This window comes from Ursus arctos, unplaced genomic scaffold, assembly GCF_023065955.2.
Source record: "Ursus arctos isolate Adak ecotype North America unplaced genomic scaffold, UrsArc2.0 scaffold_25, whole genome shotgun sequence".
Taxonomy (NCBI): domain Eukaryota; kingdom Metazoa; phylum Chordata; class Mammalia; order Carnivora; family Ursidae; genus Ursus; species Ursus arctos.
Genome location: NW_026622930.1, coordinates 28,012,784 through 28,036,949, shown reverse-complemented (window position 1 = coordinate 28,036,949; position 24,166 = coordinate 28,012,784). Strand labels below are relative to the sequence as shown.

Sequence of the window (24,166 nt, the reverse complement as noted above, 5' to 3'; positions counted from 1 at the left end):
TCCACCCTCCCGGGACCCCACCCCAATCCTCCCAGGACCCTCACTGTCCCCTCAGGGCACCCTCTCCCTCCTCCTCTCCCTCTGGCCAGCTCTGAACTCTTACAGGCTATCACCTGGGATCAGGGCTCTTCTGGAGTGCTTCCTCTCTGAGTACTCTTCAAGGGAGACCATGGACGTGAGAGACTATGTGGTGGGACTTTGGGTCTAGGGCCCAGCTGTTCTCCCGGTCTCAGCCTCCCTTAACTCTTCCCCCCCCTCATGGCGTCCCCGGCTTACCCGTCCTCTGGTCCTATTCTTGCGCTTGGGAATATCCTCTTCTAAATCTTCTTCTTCGTTTCCTTCTTCCACATTTTCATCATTTTCCAAAACCCTCTGAAATGACAAGAAAATACACAGAAGGGCTGAGAAAAAAAATGCAAAGGAGGAAGCCATCAGAGGGTAATTTGAGGGAGGGGCGGGAGGTCTGTTCTGTTGTGTTCTAGCAGTGAAGACGCTGCCATTGCTGGGGAAGCAGGGCCTCGGAAAGGCTGCCCAGAGTCTGAGCTCTTGGCGGTAACAACTCTCTCAAACCCCTGGGCCCCGTCCAGCCTAATCCTCCCAGAACACTGACTTTTTTCAACTCTTTTTACCCAAAAAACATTTTCTAAAAAGAGAATATTCTGGAAGGGGCGCTTTTCTATGTGGACCCAAGATGTTTTTCAAAACTTACTTTTTTAATGTAATTTTTCTTTTGTTCCTAAATATGAAAATACGTTCCTCCTTTCTCTGCCATTCTGGAACCCTGCCCTGTTTGATGAAAACGAGTAACTTCCTGTTCATCTGACCAGAATTTGACATTAATGTGTTGTTCTTAATCATCCATTGTTTTTTTTAAAGAAAAATGGATTTTCATTACAGCACATTAGTTGTAATGAAGCTTAAAGATCATGAATTTAATCATCTCTCTCCAACAGGTCTGTGATTCACACAGCAGCCGAGAATCCAATTTCCATTTTACAGGTGAATAAACTGAGGCGAAAAACAGTCTTAATTGCCTGAGGTCATACGGTGACTCCATGGCCAAAGTCAAGTCAGGTTCATCAGGTCAGAGTTTCCTGGTCGTTTCTCAGCCATGTGTCTGAAGATTGTAAGCTAGACCCTTCCTGCAGGGACCTGTACACTTCACTCCCTTTGCGGGGAGGGCAGGGCAGGTAAACTGTGTACCTTTAGGTTTAAGGGGGAAATGAAAGGTTGTGGCAGAGGACCCAGCTCCCCAGACTGAAAGTGGGATAAGGAGAAGGGCCATGGAGCTCACGGGACTCGATGTCAGGAGCCGTAGGAGCTTCTTTATGGCCTCACTGGGCAACCTCGGGGGAGTCATCCTCTCTTCATGCTTCCGTTTCCCCAATTATAAAATAGGAATTCATGTATTCATTCAATCAACAAACATTGGGTCAGTGAAGACTATATGGCAGGCACTGTGCTAGACAAGCCCCAGAACGACTACAGTCCTTGCCCTACAGGACTCTACAGTATAGTGAAGGGAGGACAGATTCAAATAACACCCAAGTCCATATAGTTACAACTGCCATAAACAGTGACAGCCAAGTGCAAGCTGCTCCGAGAGGCTATTAGAGGGCATTTTACCTAATCTGAGGGTTAGGAAAGGCTTCCCTGAGGATGTGACCTAAGTGAGTTGAGATGTGAAGGATGAGCAAAGATTAGCCTTGGGAATGGGGACCAAGGGCAGGCAGGGAGTATTCTAGGCAGAGGGAACAGCATGAGCAAGGAGGGAAACGAACATGGCTTGTCCGTATTGCCGAAAGAGGCCAGGGTGACTAGAGCTCAGTGACTCAGTGAGAGACCTGCATAAGAAGAGGCTAGAAAGGAGGGCAGGCACTGTATTATACAGGATAACAGCATCAGCATCCACCCACACTTGTGACAGGGTGACAATGACACAAGCTATGAAAAGGCTTAGAAGCAGCACACGCTGTACTGACATGTGGTATCATCATCACTGTTCAAGTGGCCTCCCAGACAACACCTCTGGCCTGTCCTCCAAGCAGAAAGCCCAGGGGTGAGTTTCCAGGGACCATCTCCCATGCCTTCTTGTCAGAGTTCTCTCCTAATCACGGGAGTCAGGACACTGCTGATTACAAGTCCTTCCCCTCCAGCTTCTCTACTAGGCTTCCTTGGGAAGCCATCAGCTGACAGCACTCGGGGGTCTCTGCGCTGACCACAACCATCTAACAGATTAGTGCTGTCTTCTAAACATGCCCTCTGGCCCATAGCGAGGAAACGTTGGCCCAGATCCCCATCAAGCCACCTAGGCTCTCTGCATCTTGGCTTCCTGAACCATAGGTGGGGACACAAGTGAAAGTCAGGCAAGATAATGACAAGTCAAACACCTGCAGACTTCATTGAAAAGATGCAGTATAAAGATGAGGTGTTGTTGTTATGACTGTTGTCGCTGTTCAAACAGCTGTCTCGCCAACTTCTGGGTCTTGAAGTCATTTAATCACGGTGAGTTCCAAGGGCCTTGAATTTAAAGGTCCTGGCTTCTGGCATGTCGTACAATCTGACTCCACTCTCATTTTTATCATGCAGGTATTTATGACCTGCAACATGGACCCCGGGTTGGGAGGGAAAACCTGGTGAAGGCAGCTGAGCTGGTCTCCAGCAGTGCCCGCCACATGGCCTCAATGTCCGGAAGTAAACAGACTTCTCCTTCCCTTTCCCATTGGTCTCCCTGCATCTTGAGAACCCCTAGTCTGTGCCCCGATGTGACAGCAGCCTCCCCAGTGTGTTTGTATTTCCTGCGACAACGTGGCTCTGACACCCAGAAGCCTCTCTACATAACCAGGGAGGAGCCAGGAGCTCCTAACAAACAAAGCACGCCTTCAGGACTCAGGAAGCAGAGGGGGCGTCCTGTGCAGAGGAGTCAAGGGCAGGGGTCCAACTAAGATGCAGCTGACCCCCACTAACATACTTGCATTCCCTGTCCAAGGACATTATCTGGAAAATAAACACATTTTAAAATAACTTTTCTCCCTGTTACTCTAAACAGTCTTTACAGTGATGATAACAATTGTTTGTGGTTGTGTTTAAAAAAGAAGAAGGAATGCCTTTAAAAGACTCCATTATCTCTAGCCTGGAACGCTGTAAAAACCTTCTGATTTCCCTCCTTCTTCCGTCGGCCCTGCATCCAGTCTCTTTTCCAGGCAGCAGCCAGAGGGATCTTGAGGAAACATGAATTCGCTGCCCTAGTTAAAATGGCTTCCTTCTTCATCACCATGAAATCAAGTGCCTCCTCCATGTCCTGAGAGGCTGGAGCGGTTGGACGCAGCCCAACCCTCCCACTCCATCCTAGGCCCTTCTCTCCCTGGCACTCTGCTCTAGCCTTCTTTCTTTTTTCCCTTTTTTTCTTTTTCTTTTTATTTATTGATGTATAATTGACATGCAATATTACATTAGTTTCAGGTGAATGACACAGTGATTTGACATTTATAGGCATTGCGAAATGGTCACCACAGTGAGTCTAGTTACCATCTGTCACCCTACAAAATTAATACAATGTTATTGACTACATTCCACATGCTGTACATTACACCCCCTGACTTACTTTATAACCAGAAGTTTGTACTTCTTAGTCCCCTTCATCCACTTCACACCCTCCCAACCCCCCCTCCTCTCCGGCAACATCAATCTGTTCTCTGTATCTATAAGTCTGGGTTTGGTTTGGTTTTTTAGATTCTATATATAAGCTAAACCATGTGGTTTTTTACTTTTTCCGATTTATTTCACTTAACATAATGTCCTCAAGGGCCATCCATGTTGTCGCAAATGGTAAGACTCCATTCTTTTTAATGGCTAAGTAGTATTCCATTGCGTGTATGTACCACATCTTCTTCATCCATCCACCCATCCAGATGGACATTTAGATTGTTTCCATGCCTTAGCTATTGGAAATAATGCTGCAGCAAACATAAGGGTGCGTATCTTTTTGAACTAGTGTTTTCATTTTCTTCAGATAGATACCTGGAAGTAGACTTGTAGGTCATATGATGGTTCCATTTTAATTTTCTGAGGAACCTCCATACATTTTCCAAAGTCACTGCACCAGTTTACATTCTCACCACCCGTGCACGAGGGTTTCTTTCCTCCACATGCTCACCAACACTCGCTATTTCTTGTCTTTTGATAACAGCCACCCTGACAGGTGTGGGGTGACCTCGCTGTGGTTTGATTCGCATCTCCTTGATGATGAGTGATGTTGAGCATCTTTTCACGTGCCTGTTGGCCATCTGCGTGTCTTCTTTGGAAAAATGTCTGTTCGGGTCCTCTGCCCATTTTGTAATTGAATCGTTTGATGTTTTGTTAATTGAGTTGTATGAGTTCTGCATCTTCTGTCTGTTCTTTCAAAACCACAAGCTCAGACCTATCTCAAGGCCTTCAAGCACACTGTTCCTCTGCTCAGAAAGCTCTTCCCCACATCCTCACTTTGCTTGCTCCTTCTCATCTCTTAGGACTGAGGTTAAATCCCTTACCTCCCTTAGGACACTCCCTAGAATCTGTCCCTCCTCTTATACTGAATCCTCATACTCTGTTCTTTTCATGGTCATTTATCCTGAAATGCAATTATTTCCTTTGTGTACTTGTTTTCTGTCTGTATGTCATACCAGAATACAAGTATCAACAGATGGGACTGCTCTCTCTTGGTTTCTCTGTCTCCCCAGAAACTAGCACAGTACGTGCTCAGAGGAGACACTCTAATAAACTGTGGTTGAATGAGTGAATGAAAAAATGAACAAATATAATCCATTTACTACATATGTACTTTAATAACCAAAGCTGATAAGAACACGTGAACTCGTTTGGCTTATAGCCCTGGTTTCAGTTTCTAGCACGGAAGATGGCAGACCCATGCTCTGCACGTAGTAGATGTTCTGTTTTACGTCAGGGGTGATGGTGATGGTGATGATTCCATAGTGATGGCCCGTACATTGGCCCAATGCTGCTTGAGAGGACCTCGAACCCACCACCAGCTTGAAAGGGTAAGAGGTTACCTGTCACTAGAGTGTCAGGGCTTCTGGGCAATGGTTCTGTCCCATCCACTGATTCAGTGAAATGACACTAACTACACAGTACAGATGTGACACACCTTAACTTCAAAGACCTGAAAAGTCCAAAAACTGGGGGGAAGGAGGGGAAGGGACATGAACAGAAAAAAATAAAGAACGAAAGAAGAAAGGATGAGGCAGCCTAAATGCCGGTGACAAAAAGGATCCCTCTGGCTGTGGGATGATCAAGAAAGGCTTCCTGGGGAGGGTGGCATTGGGGCTGAGCCTGACGATGGGGGAATTTGTGCACGTAGAGTAGAAGAAAAGTTCCGCAGGTAGAGGACATGGCACGACCACAGGCACAGAGGAGAGAAGACTGAAGAACAGAGGGAGCACAGAAGTGGGAGAAAAGAAGCCCGAAAACTAGGTTAGGAGCAGAGAGGAGGCCCAAGAAGATCGCTCTCGCCATTTTGGATTTACCAAGTAGGATACAAGTGTTCCAGCTAAGTTTTTTCAACAGGGATCTGGCACAAGCAGAGCTCTCTTTCAGGACGAAAGATCAGCTAGCACAGTGGGACATGTCGGAGCAGGAACGGACTGCCATACGCGGCAACTCCCAGGAATCTGGTCACTCGTACATCCCTTCAACAGACACTTACTGTGCACCTACTGTGCGCTGGGCACTGTTGGCCTGCTTCAGATATGTTAGTGAGCAAGGCAAAGCATCCCACCCTTGAGTTTACATCCCATTGGAAGAAAACAGAAAATACACAGTAACATAATAAATCAGCAAATTACGAAGTCTGTTAGCGATCAAAGCCATGGGAAAAAAGAAAAAGCAAAGGAAAGCAGAGTAAGGGAATCAGGGGATCTGGAGGGCGGGGAGGGCACAGGAAGCGGTGGTACACACAGGGTCAGGGTCAGGGTCAACGTCATAGAGAGGAAGAGACACAAATTGAAGAAGATGAGGGTGAGGGCCCAGCTGATGTCTGGGGCAAGGACCCTGCAGGCAGAGGAAACAGGCCGAGCAAAACCCCGAGGCAACAGAGCACCTGGTGTGTTCAAGAAGGAACAAAATGAGGTCAGTGGGCCTGCAGCAAGATGAGCAAGGGAGAGGCCCAGCAACGGGGTCAGAGAGGTAACAGGGCCTTGACTTTTATTCTAGGGGAACAAGACCTATGTCGGGTTTGGCGCACAGGAAAAACAGGATCCGACTTAGGTCTAAAGGGCCCCCTCTCAGCCATCGGCAGGGACACCGTTTAGAAAGCAATTGCAGCCATTCAGATAAGAGATGACAGTGGCCGGGACCGGGGCAGTCGCGGGGGGACACGGTAAGAGGAGCCTGTGCTCTGGATTTGGGTTGTGGGCACAGTTGGCGGGAGGAACCAGACGCTGGGTGCGACAGAAAGACGGGAGTGGCAGATGACTCCAAGGTGCACCCGGCACATGGAGGTCACAGCAATTAAGGACCTTCGCGAGGGCCGTAGCTCTGGGGAGTGGAGACAACCGATATTAGCCATGTTGTGACACGGAAAGGACCTGAGCGCTCGTCTGCACACAGTGATGGCGGAGAAGGAGGCCAGTTCGCGGCTTCATCCTACATCTTTATTGAGACTCCGCTCTGCCAGGCACGTGCAAGGCCCCAAGGGGACAACGGGAGCACAACCGCATGGCCCCTGACTCAATGGAATGCACCGATGGCACTCATGAAGCAAACCAGAAACGTAACTGTTATTACTTTAATTATACTGTCAATAAATGAATATGCAAATACTAAACATTACGTTGGATATGCAATTAATAAATATGTAATATGTGATATGTATCACATAAAATATAAAGTGTAATAAAATATACAGTTACTATCAATGTAATTTGATTTTAATAATTGAATCGTATTTAATTATTACTATTGTTTAATATTTATATTAATTAATATTACTACAGTACGCCATGCCAACCATTGTATTCGACAACAGAGATTCAAGACGAATCAATCCAAACCCGTCAGAGCGCACCCTTACGCTTGTGAGTAGCGAGAGCCTCAGTAGTGCCGGGAACAGAGGGCAGGAAACCAGCGGGGACCAGAGCCACCAGCCCCGCCTGGAGAGTGACTCCTACACTGGCCTTGGAGGAGGAGAGGGCAGCGCTGAGGACAGGGTGTGAGGACGGGGTGTGAGGAAGGGGTGTGAGGAAGGCAGTGGCTCGCTGGGCTCAAGCTGGTGTAGACGACCCCGAGGTTTCAAGCCTGAACTATGGACTGTCCTCTCCCCCGGGGTGAGGACTCCGTCGGTTTTGCTCCCCATCGTGTCCCCAGGACCTAGCCTGGCACCTGGCACACAGCAGGCCAGAAAAATATATTTTGAATGGCTACATGGGACCCCGAGAAAGAGGGGTGAGAACTTGTTCTGGAGGACCAGTCACAGCAGAAAGGAACCCACAAAGCTCCCAGCCGCAGCTGTGTACAGGGGTCTGGGGGGAGAAGACAAGCCCACGTGGGACTCTCGGAAGCACAGGGCTCACATTCCAGACGCACCCCCCATGGCAGGCATGTTAATACCTGTATTTCCTGCATGCTTTCCTCTTCTCTGGCATCTGCCTTCTTCTCCACACCCTCTCCACGGAGCAAGGCTTCCAGGGTGGTGCTTTCTGAGGTGAAGCCATCCTTCTTCAGGGGCAGCTCCACTTCTGCAAAGTAAGGACAGAGAAGCAGGGTCAGGCCATTAGAAGCCGGGGGGACAGGAGGACCAGGGGGGACAGGGGGTGGCCCTTGAGGACACGCAGGAACCGGAGCTCCAGGTAGGGCTAGAGGCAGCCTGCGCTGTCTCCTCTGGGAGGAACAGGAACCCTGGAGTTGGGTCTGGCTTGCCTGTCTCCTGCTCGCAGGCCCAGAGACAGAGCCCAACCCTGCCCAGAGCCTCACAGACGGCAGCGCACAAGGGCACCAGACAGACAGCGACAGTGAGCAAGGCACTCAACGACCCCAGAGCCCTGTTCTGCATCTACAAAGTGAGGATAACAATGCCCGTACCCCCACAGAGCCGTTTTGTGGGGCATAAATATGTCTCTTCACGTGAAAATACTTTGAAAATTCTACAGCAATACAGCAATGTTAGCTCAAATCTTAGTATTCTCTCCCTTTACCCCAAGCCTCGCCTGGCAACTCCATGACCTCCCCTCAGCCATGCTGGCTGCCCCAGGCTGTTCCATGAGAAGCTATTTCAACCCCAAAGAGGCCGTTCTCATCAAGGGACACAAAGACCACTAAAGCCAAGGGAAGAGAAGAGGGAGCACGGATGCCTAATGGGCCCCAGCTCAGTAGCTGGGAGCCGACTGCCTGCACAGCAGGGCACTTTTTCTGGAAATGTCAGAGTTTGGTCGGTTACCTGGGGCTTGAGGTCATGGGGCCAGCCGAGAAGTGGCAGCCAGAGTCAGCCCTGTCTGAAAGAGACCTGAGAAAGAAGCTGAACTCCTTTCTCAAGATTCCCCCTAAACTCTCAACCCAAAGGAAGATTGTTTTTGTTTTTGTTAAATTAAAAGCAGAAACCTCAGGTATAGGTGATCCTACTTGGATTTGCTATGAAACATTCCTCCGATCTCTCCTTTGATCCTGTACCTCATACCCCCCCCCCCAGCAATTAGATGCATGGCCCCTATCCTGTTATCAGGTAAGATGAATACAAGAATACGAGCAACTGGTCCCCTAGAAAACAGCCAGGGGAAGGGAATGGCCCACGTGTATGGGGGAATTGACAGTTGAGTGTAGGGACAATTTACAGTGGTGTGGGCACGAATAAGAGAACTACATGGAAAGGCGAAGCACCCCCGAGAGTTAAGAGTGGGGAATCACTACCACTGCTATTCCTGGAGGGCCAGAGGGAGAGTGTTTGTAAGACTCCAGAAAGATCTGTGGCTTGCAGCCTCAATGAGCTCATGAAAGAGAGAACCAAGGTAAAGAGACACATGGCCCAAACTCTCTTTCCATCCTCGTCTTCCTGCTCTCCCTCCCATCAGCCAACCTCAACTAGACACCAGAGGGCAAGGGAGTCTCATTGACACAGCACAGCAAGGTCAGCTTCCTGCCACAGGATGAAGAGTGGATGGGGTGGAGGGTGGGGGGACAGGGCAGAAATGGAAATCACCAGCACAGTCCAGCCTGCTCTGCTGGGCTTTATTCTGACTCACACAGAAATCTACCGACCCCTTCCATCTCCTCAGAACCAGATGAAGGCTGGCCAGTCCACAAGAAAGAGACACTAGGGTATCTCGTTAAAACTGAAGAAATCCACACCTGCAAGTGACCAGTCCCCAGAAGAAGATGGCGGGAGGGAGAAACAGTATCTAAAGTCCCTGGAGAGACAACAACGTCTGGGATTTCTCTTACCGAAGAAGGCAAGCAGAAGATCCACCTCCATCGAGAAATACTATCACCAAATCAACCACCCTGAAACTCATCCACACACCAATTCATTCGAGAAATATTTACAGAGAACCACTCTGCTACAGCTAGGCACCCAGGAAGTGCACCAGGTAAACACAGTCCTGGCCCGCAGGTGGCTTAAAATCCGGAGAGTCAGACATTAAACACTGCATACAACATAAAATAACGACAAATTGTCCTAAGGGCGATGGAGGAAAACAACAGAGTGCAAGGTGAACGGAGACTACAGTGGGGGTTTGCCTTAGATCAGGGGGTCAGGGAAGGCCTAGGCGATGAAGTTACATGGAAGCTGAGTGTCAGGAAAACAGTCCACTGCCTGCTTTAATGAGTTCAGAGCGTGCAACTCCAGAGCCTGCTCTGATGACATATTACTCCTTCTCCCAAGTCAAAAAAAAGGCTTCCAAACGTCTAATATAAAACAATTAAAGCGTGTTGCCTCATGTCCCATCCTCAGTCAGGAGAGAACAGCTGGTCACCATCCTTTAAACTTCACGATAATCACATATATACATTTGAAGTTGATATCTTAGTATTCCCTTTAGCCTCTCAACACTACCTAAATCCTATTTCCAGAATCACACAGCATTTTAGAGCTGAAAAAAGCCCTACAGATCATCTGCTTTAATCATGTCATTTTATAAAAGTGGGACCTGAGGCTCAGAGAAGTTCAGTAACTTCACAGGAAGCCACACAGCAGCACAAGAATGCAGCCCAACGATCTTTCCTGGATGCCATTAAGATCAGCATCACCCTTCTTAGCAGCGTGCGGGCCGGGCTGAGCCCCAGGGGGCCCTGCGGTGCTGGCGTACCTGCGGGGTGCTCGGCACACACTGAACGTTCAAAATGCGGCGGCTGCTATTTCTGCGGGCTGCTTAATCCCACCGCCCCCCAAGAGGCGAGCACAGTTACTATCCCATTTCACAGAGAAGGACGATGCCCTTGGTGAAGTGTAGAACTTGCTTAATATCACATAGCTGTCTGGGGGCGAAGCCCAGCCCTGACCCCAATCTGCCCCCACCACCCATTGACATACTTTCGAGCTTGTACAGACGTCGCTTTTTTTCTCTTTGGTTTTTCCTCGAAAAGTCCTTTTCCAAACCTTTGTGCATTTCCACGGCATCCCCACGCTCTCTCCACAGTTTTCATATTTCAAGATAAAAGACAGCTCTTTGCTGCGGCTGAGGGCAGGTTGGTGTCATGGCTCTGGGCTCTGCTGTGTATGAACGTCCCCACGTAGTGTTCACCCCTTCTGCCACAGTGTTGACCCCACATGGAACTTTCCCTCCACTGTGAACTTCCTCCTCCTCCTCCTCCTACTTCTCCTTCCTCCCCCGCTAAATAGTCCTCCATCCTGTTTTCCCATAATTCAGTCTACTCTCTTGGTCCTCTGGTCATTTACCAAACGGGCACAGTTGAAGCACCAAGAGAGATAAAAGAACCAAACCGGGAACAGTGAGATGGACTCCCCATGCACAAAGAGCCAGAAGGGACTTCCAGTAGCATCTAGAGTCCAGTCCCCCGGGGAGGAAAGTGTAGCACAGAAAGATAAGGAGCCCTTCCCAGGGTCATGGAGAAACTCCGTGGCATTTTCCTTGCCTAATTACCACAGCATTTGATTGGCTCCTAGAAGTGCTGCCCAGACAGCCCTGGAGTCATGCTCTAGCCCGGCCATGTATTAATGAAAGGACCACGGGCTAGTGCCTTAGACCTCTGAGTCTCTGTTCCCTTACATGTTAAGTGAGGATGATCACAATATTCCGTAGTGTTGGTGTGAAACTAAAACAAGGTAATAAAGAAACCCTGAAAGATTCCCCAAAAAGTCAGCATGGAAGCACGGAAACGGAGTGGAAAATGAAGCATATCAATTTTTGTTTGGGTTTTGGTTTTTCTCTTCAAAACTTGTAATTCAAAATTAGATCATATATGTAAAGAGTCTGGGATGGTCCAAGTGCCCTATAAATGCTACAATTTATTAGTGCCGAAGTTAGAATGATCCTAATTTTAATGGGACAGCAGCCCTGTCCAATAGAAATATCATGCAAGCCACATAATTTACATAATTTTAAGCTTTCCAGCAGCCACATTTTAAAAAAGAGCAACAGGTGCGATTAATTTTAATATATTTTTTCTAACCCACTATATCCAAAACATTATCATCTCCACATGTAACGAATATAAGAAAATTAATTCAATATTTTGCATTCTTTGATTTGCATTGAGTCTTCAAAAATCTGGTGTTTATTTTATACTTACAGCACCTCTCAATTCAGATTAGCCGTATTTCAAGTGTTCCACGGCCACATGTGGTTACGGCTACCATATTAGTGCAGGTTTCTACCCTTAAGTAACGTGTACTATGATTTTGTTTCCCCAAAAAAATGGAAGGACATTAAATATGGTTCTTAATGTTGCCTTCTTCATACCCAGCGGAGCACCCTTCCGGGACAGCGTTCTAGCTGACCACTGGCAAACCCTGGTTTCAGAGCACTCTGGGTAAGGCTTGCAAGGTCAGAATGACAGGCTAACCGGTGCCCTCCCAACAAACCAGCAGAGGGTACATTCCCTGGCCCCTGACCACAGGAGGTCCCCGAGTGAAGGGAAAAACAGGGTACCAAGTCCAAGCTCTTGCACAACGTACATCCTAGGCACGCTCCCTGTTGAGCCCTTAGGGACTGCACTGATTGTTTTATTCTAATACAGTCCATCTAGACGTAGGATTTAGTCATTCTTTCTAAGTGTACTCATTTTGACCCTCACACAAATTTGGGGACCACATCACCTGACAAGAGCCATCAGACATTTAGCATTAAAAGAAAATGGTCCAAAACCCACACATAATTCATCTTTAAATTAGCCTGATTTTATACACAAGGATACAAACCCACGGATCGTTATTCTCTCCAGAGCGGCAGCAGCTGTCACCCAAGCCAGCCGCCTCCCTGGGCCCCCGTAAGCAGCTCTACCTCCACTTCTAATTGGGAACAGAGATACTCCTTGGGTGACTTCCAGCACGATCCATCACACCAGAGACAGCTTCTGTGCAAACCGAAGCAAATCAGTTTCCAAATAAGAAAAAACCTCTTAGACAAACAAGGATTGAAGCATAGAAAGTCTTTTTAAAAAAAAGAAGAAGGAAGGAAGGAAAGAAATGTATGAATTAAAGAAAAAAAATGTCAGAGAAGAGCAGTGGCTTCTATCTAGGGCTGTGGACAGGGCAGCCATCGTCTCGGGTGGAAACCAAAGCCACAGGCTTCTGACACAGGTGCCCCAAGCCTGCCACCCAACACACTGCAAGCAAAGCTTCCACTGGGTTGTTGGAGCCACTGAGCTCATTAACAGGATGCAGGCGAGATGAGCCCGAAAGTGCAATATGGGAACGCAGTGAGTAATTAAATCCCAGGCCATTTAAAAATGCAAACGCCTGGATGTCACAGGCTCACGGAGCCTCTGACTCTTCATGCGTTTTTTGGCTCAGGGTGGAGGACTGGGAACCTGCAAGTCATATATGGATTATAATAAAATATGCCATATAAAAAACAGATTAAGACAGCTCTTCTTTGGGGAAATATACAAAGAGAGGAGCTGTTAGCTGTCGAGTTTGCAAGAGATACCATCTTTCGGGAGGCTGTGCTCTGAAACAGACAGTCTGCCCCAAGGGAAATAGTGGTGAAACACCCCGACAAGGCACAGCCATCCGTCCATCCATCACAGGCTCTCTTGACGCAGGGGGTCTGGAGACAGAAACGGTGCGAAAGGGAGGGAGAGACCCCACAGACAATGGCAGACAATCCTCCTGCTACCTCAGGAGTGCTCAGATTTTTTTTTTCACCTGCCTCTAGTTTTTCTTTAAAAATACAAATGTGCAGTTTCCTCTTCTGAGTGCTGATTATTGTAAGGAGTTAAGCTCATCCTATTTCCTTGGATTTATACATCAACTTACACCAAGAAGCAAGGAGCTTAAGAATCGTTAATTCATTTATCCCCATCAGACTCTCAGACTCATGGGGAGAAAGAATGGGGGATGGATGTTGTTATCTCTCACCCCACGGGGGAAGAGGTTGGGGTGGGGGACAGACCAAAGCCCTGATTTCCTGAGATGGGGGCAGGCCCAGGAATCCATCTGCTCATTCCTCAGGGGTGCCATTTTCTTGGCTGCATTTGACTCCCTGTTTTGTGATTCACGAAGCTCAAAATAGATGAGGTTCACGTTGAGGACCCATCACCCAGGCTGCACCCTGCAGGCCCTTGTTACCACCTGTTTTAGAATCCCGGGATATCCACACAACAGGAGGGCTGGTTGTTTCCCCATACGGCCTCGGCCCCCCACTCCCTGCTGTGCCTATCCACTCACAGCCAAGCCAACATGCAAGGATGGGTCTTCATGCACAGCGCCCAGGGGTGAGCCCCTCAGAGAAGTGGCTCCCGACCTCTGAGACCCGGAAAAACACCCACACGGACAAAGAAAGCTCACCACTGGGCTGGGTAGCAGACCAGGTCAATGCAGCTTAGCAGGGTGGTGGGGGGAGGGAAGGATGGCGGCGGCGCATGGAGGGGTGATATCTCCCTTGTGTTCAAGGGAGTACAGATTACCAGAAAGTGCAAGAGCCGCTCTGGAGTGAAAGCTCAACTCTAGGTCCTACACCACCCACTGGGCCTTGATCGCTCTATCTGCAAAACTAAGGGATCGAAGTCCACTTCCCAGCGCTGCTGTGGGGCCAATGGAGACAAGGGACACAGAGCGTCTGCACAGGGGCCTGATGTTCAAGCAATGTGAGCCGCCTCCCTTCTACCTCCAAAGTGGTGCCTCTTCCCAGCAAACTCCTCACCCTCGGATCCTCTCAACCATGGGAAGCGGCGTGGCCCGGCTTCCCCCAGCCGGGTCGCGGGCCCGGGGAGAGCGGCAGCAAAGAGGCCGAGTCCAGACCTGTGCTGAGGACAGAAGAGGCCGAGGACGAGACCCAGCTCGAAGGCCACAGGCCGGCCCTGCTTCAGGTCCAGGGTAGGCGCTGTCCTGCCGATTTGGAAATCATGGCAGAACCACGTGGAAAATGCTCTGCCTTATTCATGCGTTGGACAAATCATTACTGAGCACGTACTGTGTACCAGGTTGTAATCTAGGTGCTGAGGATACAGCTGTGAACAAGAGAGGAAAGGTCCTGCCCTCATAGAAACTGTATTCTAGTGTGGGTGCGGGGACAATACCTAAAATAAATGAGTGAGACCTATAGCACAACAGATGATAATCAGTACGTTGGGGGAAAACAGAGCAGAGGAGGGGATGCTGGGTATCGGGGGAAGTGGGAAGGTGGCTGCACCTTGAAATGTGGCCAGTGAAACACAAACCTGAGGAGGGGGGAGGGGGGCACGCTGACATCTAAGAAAGGATGTTCTGGGCCAAGGAGCCATCAGCACAATGGCCCGAAGCCGGGGCCCATCTGCCTGGAACACAGTGAGCCGGGGGGAGAGTAGGAGACCAATCCAGAGTCACAGGGGCCTTGAAGGGCCATGCAGGCCACTGAAAGGAGGTGGTCTGCTACTGTGAGTGTGATCAGAAGCCACCGGAAGTTTCGAGCAAAGAGTGACATGATGCTGCCTGTATTTTAAGACGATCACTCTGAAAATAACTGAAGGAGGAAAGGCAGAGTGGGGAGAGCAGTTGGGAGTTACCGCAATCTGTGTGGGGCCCCACCAGTGAGCTGAGTACCTAGGACAGGGCTGTGCGTGACCCACATGAGGCCTGTCTTCATGGCACTCACACCCTGGTTTCCAGATACATCCAGGGAGCAGTATGTATTGGGAGCAGTCCCCTGGCCCCTGAGCAGGGGGCATCCCCACACCGTGAACCAGGATAGAGGGCAGGTGTGGAGGTCGGGTGCCCAGCAATGAGGGGCAGAGGTATGGGGCCACACCAGAGCAAGTCCACAGAGGAAGGGCTTTCCAGAAGAAAGTAGACCAGCCTAGGCCATGGGCAGGAGAAAAGAGCCAGTCACACAGGCCTGGCCTAGCACACCATGGGATGACAGGTGTTGGTAAAAGTGGGGAGGAAGCCTTCCAAGTTGACCTCTGTGCCCTGGGCAACGGATGCCAGAGTTCTGGGACACAAGGGGTGACTTCTGCAAGCTGTGGGTCTGGTAGAAGTGGATCCCACAGCCAAATGCCAGGTCTTTTCTCCTCGGTGTAGAAGGTTCCAGACTTGGGGTTTTAAAGACTCAGAGGAAGAACGCAGTGCCATTCCAGGCCAGACAGCACGCGCTCCTCAAGCAACAGGCACATCACTGGGCAGGGGACAGACGCAGCGTTAGCCGAGACCCCCGCCACCCACCCAGCAGCGCAGCACAGAGACAGTGTCGCCGTGGAAGCCCTCCAGATGCACCCTCCCTCAGGACTCTCAAAACGGCCCTAGGATGTGAACAAAGCAGCTGCCAGGGTCCGCCTTTCACAGACGAAGAACCAAGGCCAGAGTTCTTATGTAACTGCCCCAAATCGCACAGCCAGTGGGTGGAGGGGTCTGGACTTGAACCCAGGCCTTGGGACCCTTTGGTGCAATTTCTTCTGCGGAGCACAGCTGTAGGGCACAGCGAAGGCCCCTACGACCTAAAATCGGAGAGAGGCAAGATGGCAAACCTGGCACAGGCCCCACAGGCCAGGCTGGGAACCGGACAGGAAGCCCAGGTCAACTGCCGTGGGCTTCTCTCGGCTCAGTCTCCCTCATCTGTGAAACGGGCATGCTGAGAGATACACCGTGTTCTCCAAGGCTGAGACCAAAACCTGGGCACCCTTTCTCTCCTCCATCCCTTTCATAAATCGTTACCCTTCACCTGCTGTGTGCCAAGCCTGTTGTTGGGCACTGGGGAGACAGACCAGGGAGCGGGCAATGCGCAACAGGACGGTTCCTCGGGCTGATGACCCATGCTCTAAACGTGGTGCCGCCGGGTGGGACAGCGGCCGTGACCATGGAGACTCGCTGCCCTGCCCATTCCCACCTGCCACCTGTGTCCTCGTCCAGCCCCAGCTCCCGGAGCCCTGCAGGCTGCAAGCAGGGCTGAGACAGCCCCGGCTCGGTCCCCCAGACTGCCAGGAAGGCAAAGGGGGCACGAACAGTCGCGGCATGAAGCGGGGGGCTGGCGGGGCCTGCCCACCTCTCCCCGGCTCTGCTGCTCCCGAGGCCAACAAGAACTGAAGAAGCTGCTGTTGCAAGCCTCCAGGATGGATGGCTGCGGGCTCTGACACTGCAGGAACGAGATAAATGACTGGTCATTTCCCCCTGATGCACTTGAAGGCATCCATTCTCCCAGCTGTACCAAGCTCAGGCAGCCCCCCGCACAGAGCCAGATAAGCACTGACAGATGCGGGTGGGAGCCAGACTGTCCTTCCCCCTCAGAAGGACACAGCCACACTCCTCTGCAGGCCGGGGGAAGGTCACGGTGTCCACTGGCTCACACCTGGCTGGGGGCTCCACGGGTCCCTTCCTTCGCCTCCCATCTCGCGCACCCCCGTCTGGCTCATCCCTGCGAGGAGCACCCGGGAGAGGGGGAGGGCGAGGGGCAGAGGGAGCCCGCTGACAGGCTCATCCATCTCGGGCTACATGCTTGGCACATTGGCGTTCCTTAAGTTGTTCCCGGACTGGGAGGGTGCTGGAGGAGTCAGGGGGACTGTCTTGAGGAGAAGAGAAATCGCGCTGACCATCAGAGAGCAAATGGTGGAAGAAGCCTGGAGACTATTAAAATGTGGGCCATGTACAAAAGCAGGAGGGAACTAATTAAGAGGCAGGATTTGCAGAAGCTGGGGAAGTTGGCCGCAGCCTGCTCCCATCTGTGGAGTTCTGGCAGTTCAGCGCGGCACGGACAGTACCCTAGGCAGGAGAATCGGGCCTCTCCACCCCTGCCCGAGCAGGCAGGATGCAAGCCTCTCTGCCTGGGCTGCCCCCTTGGTCCCTGTGACTTGCCTGTTGGTCTGCTGGGGCACCCTCTGCTGTGGGGCATCCTAGGCTACCGTCTCCTCAGGGGTACTGCCCTTCTGCTTATGTTCCCCCAACGACATGTGGTGGGTGGTGACCATCCTGGTCATTCATCCCCAGTCATTGAGTGGCTGCCAAAGGGGGGGAAAAAAAAAACCCTAGAGAAAGGACCAGAACCCTATTATTCCTGGCTGCCTTCCCTCCCATCACCCTTGGAATTTGGCAAGGGTGGCAAAGAGTCGTGTTGCTCCCCAAGTATCCTGGAGCAGAAGGGATTTACAAGGCCTCAGGTACATTCCAGGAGCAGAAAGAACATCTGTTGTAAAGGCCCTGCTGGACTGAGAACACCCCCGTGAATGTGTGTGTCGGGTCCTGGAGCAAGATGGCGCCAGTTCCAACTGGCTTTCCCTGAGGGTTCTCTCCTTGGCCTCACCACTGATCTCCCCTGGGAAATTAACTTCCTAATTCAGTGCCACAGTTCCCCAACCTCGAAAACGAAGATAAAATCTCCCCTAGACCAGGGATATCAAAAGGTCTGGGGTTGGAAGATGCTAAACTGATCTAAGCAGATCATCCAAGCATTTAATCCAAAGAGACACAAGTAAAAGTTTGTTCCCGGCCTTTTTCTTTTCTTCATTCAAACACACACACGTGCGCACGCGCGCACACACACACACACACACACACACAAAGTGAAGTTAAAGGCCTCTTTTTAAATCAGCTGGCTTTTGCCCAGCATCTGCCCTGCTTCGGGGCCTTCTGTTGGATACTTGCTATCCACCTTTCTCTCCCGCCAGCTAGGCTCCCCCTTCGCAAGGACAGAGCTCCATTCTTGGGGAAATGGTCCAGGGGAGGCCCGTCTCTGGCACCAGGCCTCTGCCCCAGTCTTCATGTTGCATGAATTGTGATGGTTGCGCCTTGAAACACCTTGTGTTCGCCTCTGCAGCCAAGTGCAAGCTGCGAGAACACTGAACTCCATTGTCAGTCAGCAGAGAGAAATAACGTTGTATGTGCTGTCCTTCAGACGCCCAGGCAAGCAGGAGGTTGCAAGATATTTATTCAAGACGGATTGGAGGGGTGATGTTAGGCGTGAGAAACACATAGGTCCAGGGACACAGAATGTTTTCAGGTCCCAAAGAGCTCTCCCCAGCTCTCAGCCCCATCCCACCCACACACAGACACATTTTTATTTTCCGCAAGTAGTAAAGAAACACAGGCAGGATGTCCTATTCACAGTGAGGGAGATGGGAGGAGGACAGCAGGATGGGGGGCAATCCATCCGTGTGTGATCTTAGCCCTGAACAATGAACGGCAGCCAGGGTCCGCCTCCCCTCTCCCCGCCCTGAGATGGATCCTTAGCCCAGACGAGCTCTGCGCGCTTCCGGGGGCTGACCCAGAGGTAGACGGTTCTGCAGCCCTATCCTCAGACCTGCCCCAAGCTTCCTCGAGATTCTTCTATCTACACCTCCCTCCCCTTGCCTTGACCTGGTTTCCTGATAGAGCCCTCAGCTCGGCAGACCTGAGGTCAAGGACAACTCTTACCTGATTGGCCTCTGTTGCTGAAAGCTGCCCACCACTGGCAGGATTCAGGCAGGGACACAAAGACAGGAGGTACAAACTGGGTGTTGGCATGATAAATCGCTTGTGGCATCTCCTCATTATCCATAGAGGGCCCTGACATGGAAGGAAACTCATGCCTGAGACAATTCTGCTCCGGGCCAGTGCCCCCGTCTCTCACAAATCAGGGGAACTCCTCTCCCTCTCCCCCGAGGAAATGAGGGTGCAGACGGCAGAGCCCAGGGGAGGCTCCGAGCGTCACAGACATAACTACATTCCTGGAGCTTGTCAAGGGACCTCAGGAGACTCACAGCGGGAGGCTGGGAGGGAAGAGAGCAGACAGGATGGTATCATAGGCACTGGGTGGTGGAAGGGTGCCAAGGATTGATCGGTTCATTCATTGGTTTTCTTTCAACATAAACTTAGTCTTCTAGTTTCCATAAATTTAAAGAGATTCAGCTCAGGTTGGACAAATTGATTATCGATTTTCAGCAAGGTTCGCCCAAAAAGGATTATACATAATGTTGTGCAATTTGCTTTTCTTTTTCCACTTAATATATCTTAGACGTCTTTCCGTTTTTTTCTACTCATTTCTTTAAAAGACAAAACAGTATTCCATTTTATGAATATGCTATATATTTAACTAGTCCCCAAACCAATGGACCTTTTGGTTGTTCCCGTTCTTTGTTGTTGTTGTTGTTGTTGTTGCTGTTGTTGAACAATGTCACAATGGATGACCTTACACATTGGGAGTGTATATTTATGTATAGGATAAATTCTAGCAGCAGAATTTCTAGGGCAAAGGTCATGTGCTTTTTAAATACTGATAGGTACGAAGCATCGACCTTCAAAAAGTTACACCCAATTCCACTGCAGTGTGTAAAGGAGAGAGGAGATCCCTAGCCTCCCCCCTGCCTCTGTTTCCTTCAACTGCTCCTCTACCCCTGGGAAGGCGGGCCTTCGTTCACCCAACTGTCTGTCTCCACCTCCGAGGAGTTTATAGCAAATGCTCCAGGGACTCTCGCCATGACTCGACCCTGAGTCACACTCAAAAGTGGGCGGAGCCACGGGAAGGGGGGGACCTGCCAAGGGGACAGAGAGTGGCTGAGAGCCAGCTTGTGCCCAGCAGTAGGGACATCATTTTGCAAACGTGCAGCCAGAGGGGGCGCCTTCTACTCTCACACAAGGTGCCTTTCCTGCGAGGAGGCCCTGGGTGAAGGCCCTGTTCTGACATTGTGGCTCGTGTGAAAAATTCACCTTCACACGTGTGGCGCCTCTAGGAAGAGAGTGATCCGTGCTGCCTGGCCTTCTCTAGACGGGCCCTGATGCTCCGAGGTCCGAGGCTGAGCTTCCTTATCACAGACTCTCAGGCAGTCCCCCGGCATCTTCATTCAGAGGCTGCGGTGGCCGACTGGTGCGAGGGGCAGCCCGAGGGCGCGGCCCCCGTAGCACAGACTCAGACGGTATATGGAAATGACAGGCATTGGGCCCACAGCTTGGGGATTTTTGTTTTCGCAGGCTTAGCAGAAGATCTGATCCCCCAAGAGGGGAAACGAGTTCACCTGAGAAAGAGCTCAGTTATTTCTTCCCGGCCTGGCAGTTGTTGCTTCTGAGTGTCTGGATGCGGCAAGGAGGAAAGAGCCTGCCGTGGGTGAGCCCAACAAACTCAGGATCTTCCCCAGGCTGGGACATGGTTACACCTCTGAGAGCCCATCCTCAACAAGCTGGCACTCACTCCTCCCAGGCAGGGTCCTCCCACAGGACCCTTGCCATCTCAGGGGCTGGCTGGGCCTTTACCAGCCCAAGACTCGGAACAGCCTTCACAGCCTCTGCCCCAAGCACCAGCGCAGAGGCCAAGGAAACCTTTCAAAGCATCACAGACAGAGACATGATGTGCTAGTGGGCACTTGGCTCCAGCGAACCCCCAGCCCCGGGGCTCTTCCCCTTCCCACCGCTCACAGGTCATGACAGGCCCAAAGGATGGGGCAAGTCCAAAGCCAGCTGTGAAGCCAACTGCTCCACATTCAGCCACAGGGAGGCCAGTGTGCTCAGAGCACATGTCTGTAGACAAAAGGGCCAGACACTCACAAAATAACTTCTTCCTCAGCCTCACCAACAATGAGACTGTCAGTTCCCAGATATGTGAGCAGCACGGTAAACCTTGCTTGGCTTGACTTTGTCCGCAGCCTGATTTCCCTAACATATAAAGCGGGTTTATTCCACTTTGATCCCCTCCTTCCTGCTCTACCTCCCAGGGCTCTGGTAAGGACCAAAGGAAATGCTATAAATGAAAATGCTTTGTAAAGGGCTTTGTAAATTACAGTGTGCTGTTCAGACACTGGTTATGATGATGACGATGATGATTCAATCAGAGTTCCCCATCCCCTGGGTGGCAGTGATTGGTAGGGCCGACATAAACCCAAGCCAGCTAATCAGTCCTTCCCAGGACTTCTCTGCCACAGTTATCGAAGGGGACTGCTGCTTTCTGCTGAGTCTGGGGAGTGCTGAGTCTGGGGCCGCAGACGGCCACCTTGCCTGCCCCACAAGGAGAAGAGAGTTAGAGGTGGAAAGAGGCTCAAAGCCCTCACTACATGTTGGAACCCCTGGACGCAGCTATGCCTGAAACCAGGGCAATGCTGAGATCTACCATTACATGAACCAACTTCCCTTCGGTTTTCCTTAGGCTGGTTTGATTGTGTGTCTGACACTCATGACTAAAGGAATTCCAACTATCTCTTGGGTGCGTTTTAATCATTTATATATTAGTTTTTTCATCATAAAATAAAGTTTTTAAGGGAAAAGTTTTGCTAAATTTGTTTGTTTGGTTTTTTTTTTTTTTTTAAGTTAGTGTACCTATAAGCAGCCCGAAGAAGCAGAAAAAGCACTGAACGGAGAAATCAAGCAATGGAGATTCTCTGCTTTTCCCACAGAAATTGCTGTGTGACTTTGAGTATGTCTCCTAACCTGCCTGAACCTCATAAAGTAAGCAATGGGAGTTAATGATGTCTGAGGTATTTCACAGCACAAAATGTCTTCAATTCCGTAAAAGACAATCCAATTAGTCTAATACAAAGTGTTCTTAAGAAAGACTTTCTAGGGGCACCTGGACGGTGTGGTCGGTTAAGCGTCTGACTCTTGCTTTTGGCTCAGGTCATGACCTCAGGGTCATGGGATCGTGGGAGCAAGCCCCATGTCAGGCTCTGAGCTCAGCGTGGGGTCTGCTTGAGATTCTCTCTCCCTGTCCCTCTGCCCCTCCCGTTCCTGCTCTATCTCTTTAAAATAAATAAACAAATCTTAAAAAAAAAGACTTTCTATATAAACATTAAGGATAAAGACTAACAATTTAAAATTAGCATCAAGTACTTATAATAAAATCTTTTAAACTGACAAGTTGCATATGAGATGTCTTCCCACATGAAATTTAATATGAAAATATTTGCTGCATTTCCAGTTAAATTGGAGAGATTAGAGACAAAAATTGGGAACAACCTGGTTAAAAGAATTGAGGCACATTCATACAATGGAATATTGTGTAACTGTAAAAAAGGGACGAGGAAATCCTTTATATATTGAGAGGGCCGACGCCTGAGGCACACTTTTCAATGGAATGGGCAAAACACAAGGTGGCCGTGCTTTGTCAAAAGATGAGAAAGAGGTCACATGGATGTAATTCTCGGTGTGTGCATGGACTATCTCTTGAAGAATCTCAAGAAACTGGTGCCGCTGATTGCCTCTTTGGAGACTAGGTCTTATTTTTCACTATGCATACAATATATGCTTTTTATCCTTGGAATGTCAAAACATGGGACTATGTTGCTTACTCAAAAATTTTTTTAAATTTTAATTAAAAGAGTAAGGGGGGGGAAAGGGTAAAAAAAAAGGGGGGGGCAAATACTATTACATATGACTTAGGTGATCCTCATGATTAAACTGAAGCCCAACCAGGAATCCCAAGCACCACTGCGCCTGTGTAGAGATGGGAAGATATATCCAGAGGGTCCACATACTTCACCATGGAGACACGTCCAGCTAGTGGCAGACGGTTCCATAATACCCTGCCTTCAAAATCCACACAGACTACCCCACGTGTAGTCAGCCTCCCGCTACAGCCCCTCCTGCCAAGCTCTGGATGGGGTAGAGTGAAACTGGTCCGGGCAAGGACGGAGCCGGGGGTTACCTCCTCACTCATCCGTGGCCCTTCCAAAAAAACAGGAGCGATGATTCCGGAACAAAGAAGGAGGAAGTCCCCGCCTCCAAAATAAACTGTTCATATCAATAATTGCTCATGTTTAATGAAGACACATAGGCGATGTGGAGTCCTGCCATGCGGACTTCTGATCTGGCCACCTGTAAGTCTTTAAAACCAGTGTTTCCCCAACTTCCATGTGCATCATGGGGAATGCGGTCCTCGGACGTGGTCAAATGCAGACTCTGACTTCGCAGGTCTGGGGTGAGGCCCAAGATTCTGCATCTCTGCCAAGCTCCCTGGGGCTGCCCAAGCTGCCGGTCAAGACCGCACTTTTAGTGTAGTTCTAGAACCACTCCGACCAGTGTGGGCTCCACTAGCCACGTGTGCACCTGCAATGTGGCCGGTCTGCAATGAGCTGTGCTAAAAGTGTAAAATACACACTGGAATCAAAAAAACAATACAGGGGCGCCTAGGTGGCACAGCGGTTAAGCGTCTGCCTTCGGCTCAGGGCGTGATCCTGGCGTTGTGGGATCGAGCCCCACATCAGGCTCCTCTGCTATGAGCCTGCTTCTCCCTCTCCCACTCCCCCTGCTTGTGTTCCCTCTCTCGCTGGATGTCTCTCTCTCTCTGTCAAATAAAATCTTTAAAAAAAAAAAAACAATACAAATAAAGAATGTACAATACCTCACTCCTCATTTCCGTATTGATTACATGCTAAGATGATAATATTACTGCTGTGTTTGGTTAAATACAATCTATAATTATAATTAATTTCACCTGTTTTTTTCCTTTGTTTAATGTGGCTGCCAGAAAGTAAAAAATGACACATGTGGCCGGCATTATATTTCTATTAGCTTATACTGCTCAGGAGACTTGGCTGTCCTACAACCTGCGTCTTGGCAAGTTTGAAACAATCTCGGTCGCCACCTGGAAGTGTTTGCAAGAATCTGTAAATTCCGCAGGGGTTAAAATAAACAATC

At 50.0% G+C, this 24,166-nt stretch overlaps 1 protein-coding gene across 5 annotated transcripts in view; it reads right to left on the bottom strand.

Annotated features, from left to right (window-relative positions):
• Positions 1-24,166, bottom strand: part of DPF3 (double PHD fingers 3) — a 247,255-nt gene that overhangs the window by 102,363 nt on the left and 120,726 nt on the right. For all 5 annotated transcript variants that reach the window (XM_048219960.2, XM_048219959.2, XM_044391364.3 and 2 more), the window contains 2 exons: positions 7,603-7,730; positions 277-372 (listed from right to left, as the gene is read on the bottom strand). In XM_048219960.2, the coding sequence (XP_048075917.1) occupies positions 277-372; positions 7,603-7,730 (224 nt within the window). The remainder of the gene's footprint in view (positions 1-276; positions 373-7,602; positions 7,731-24,166) is intronic.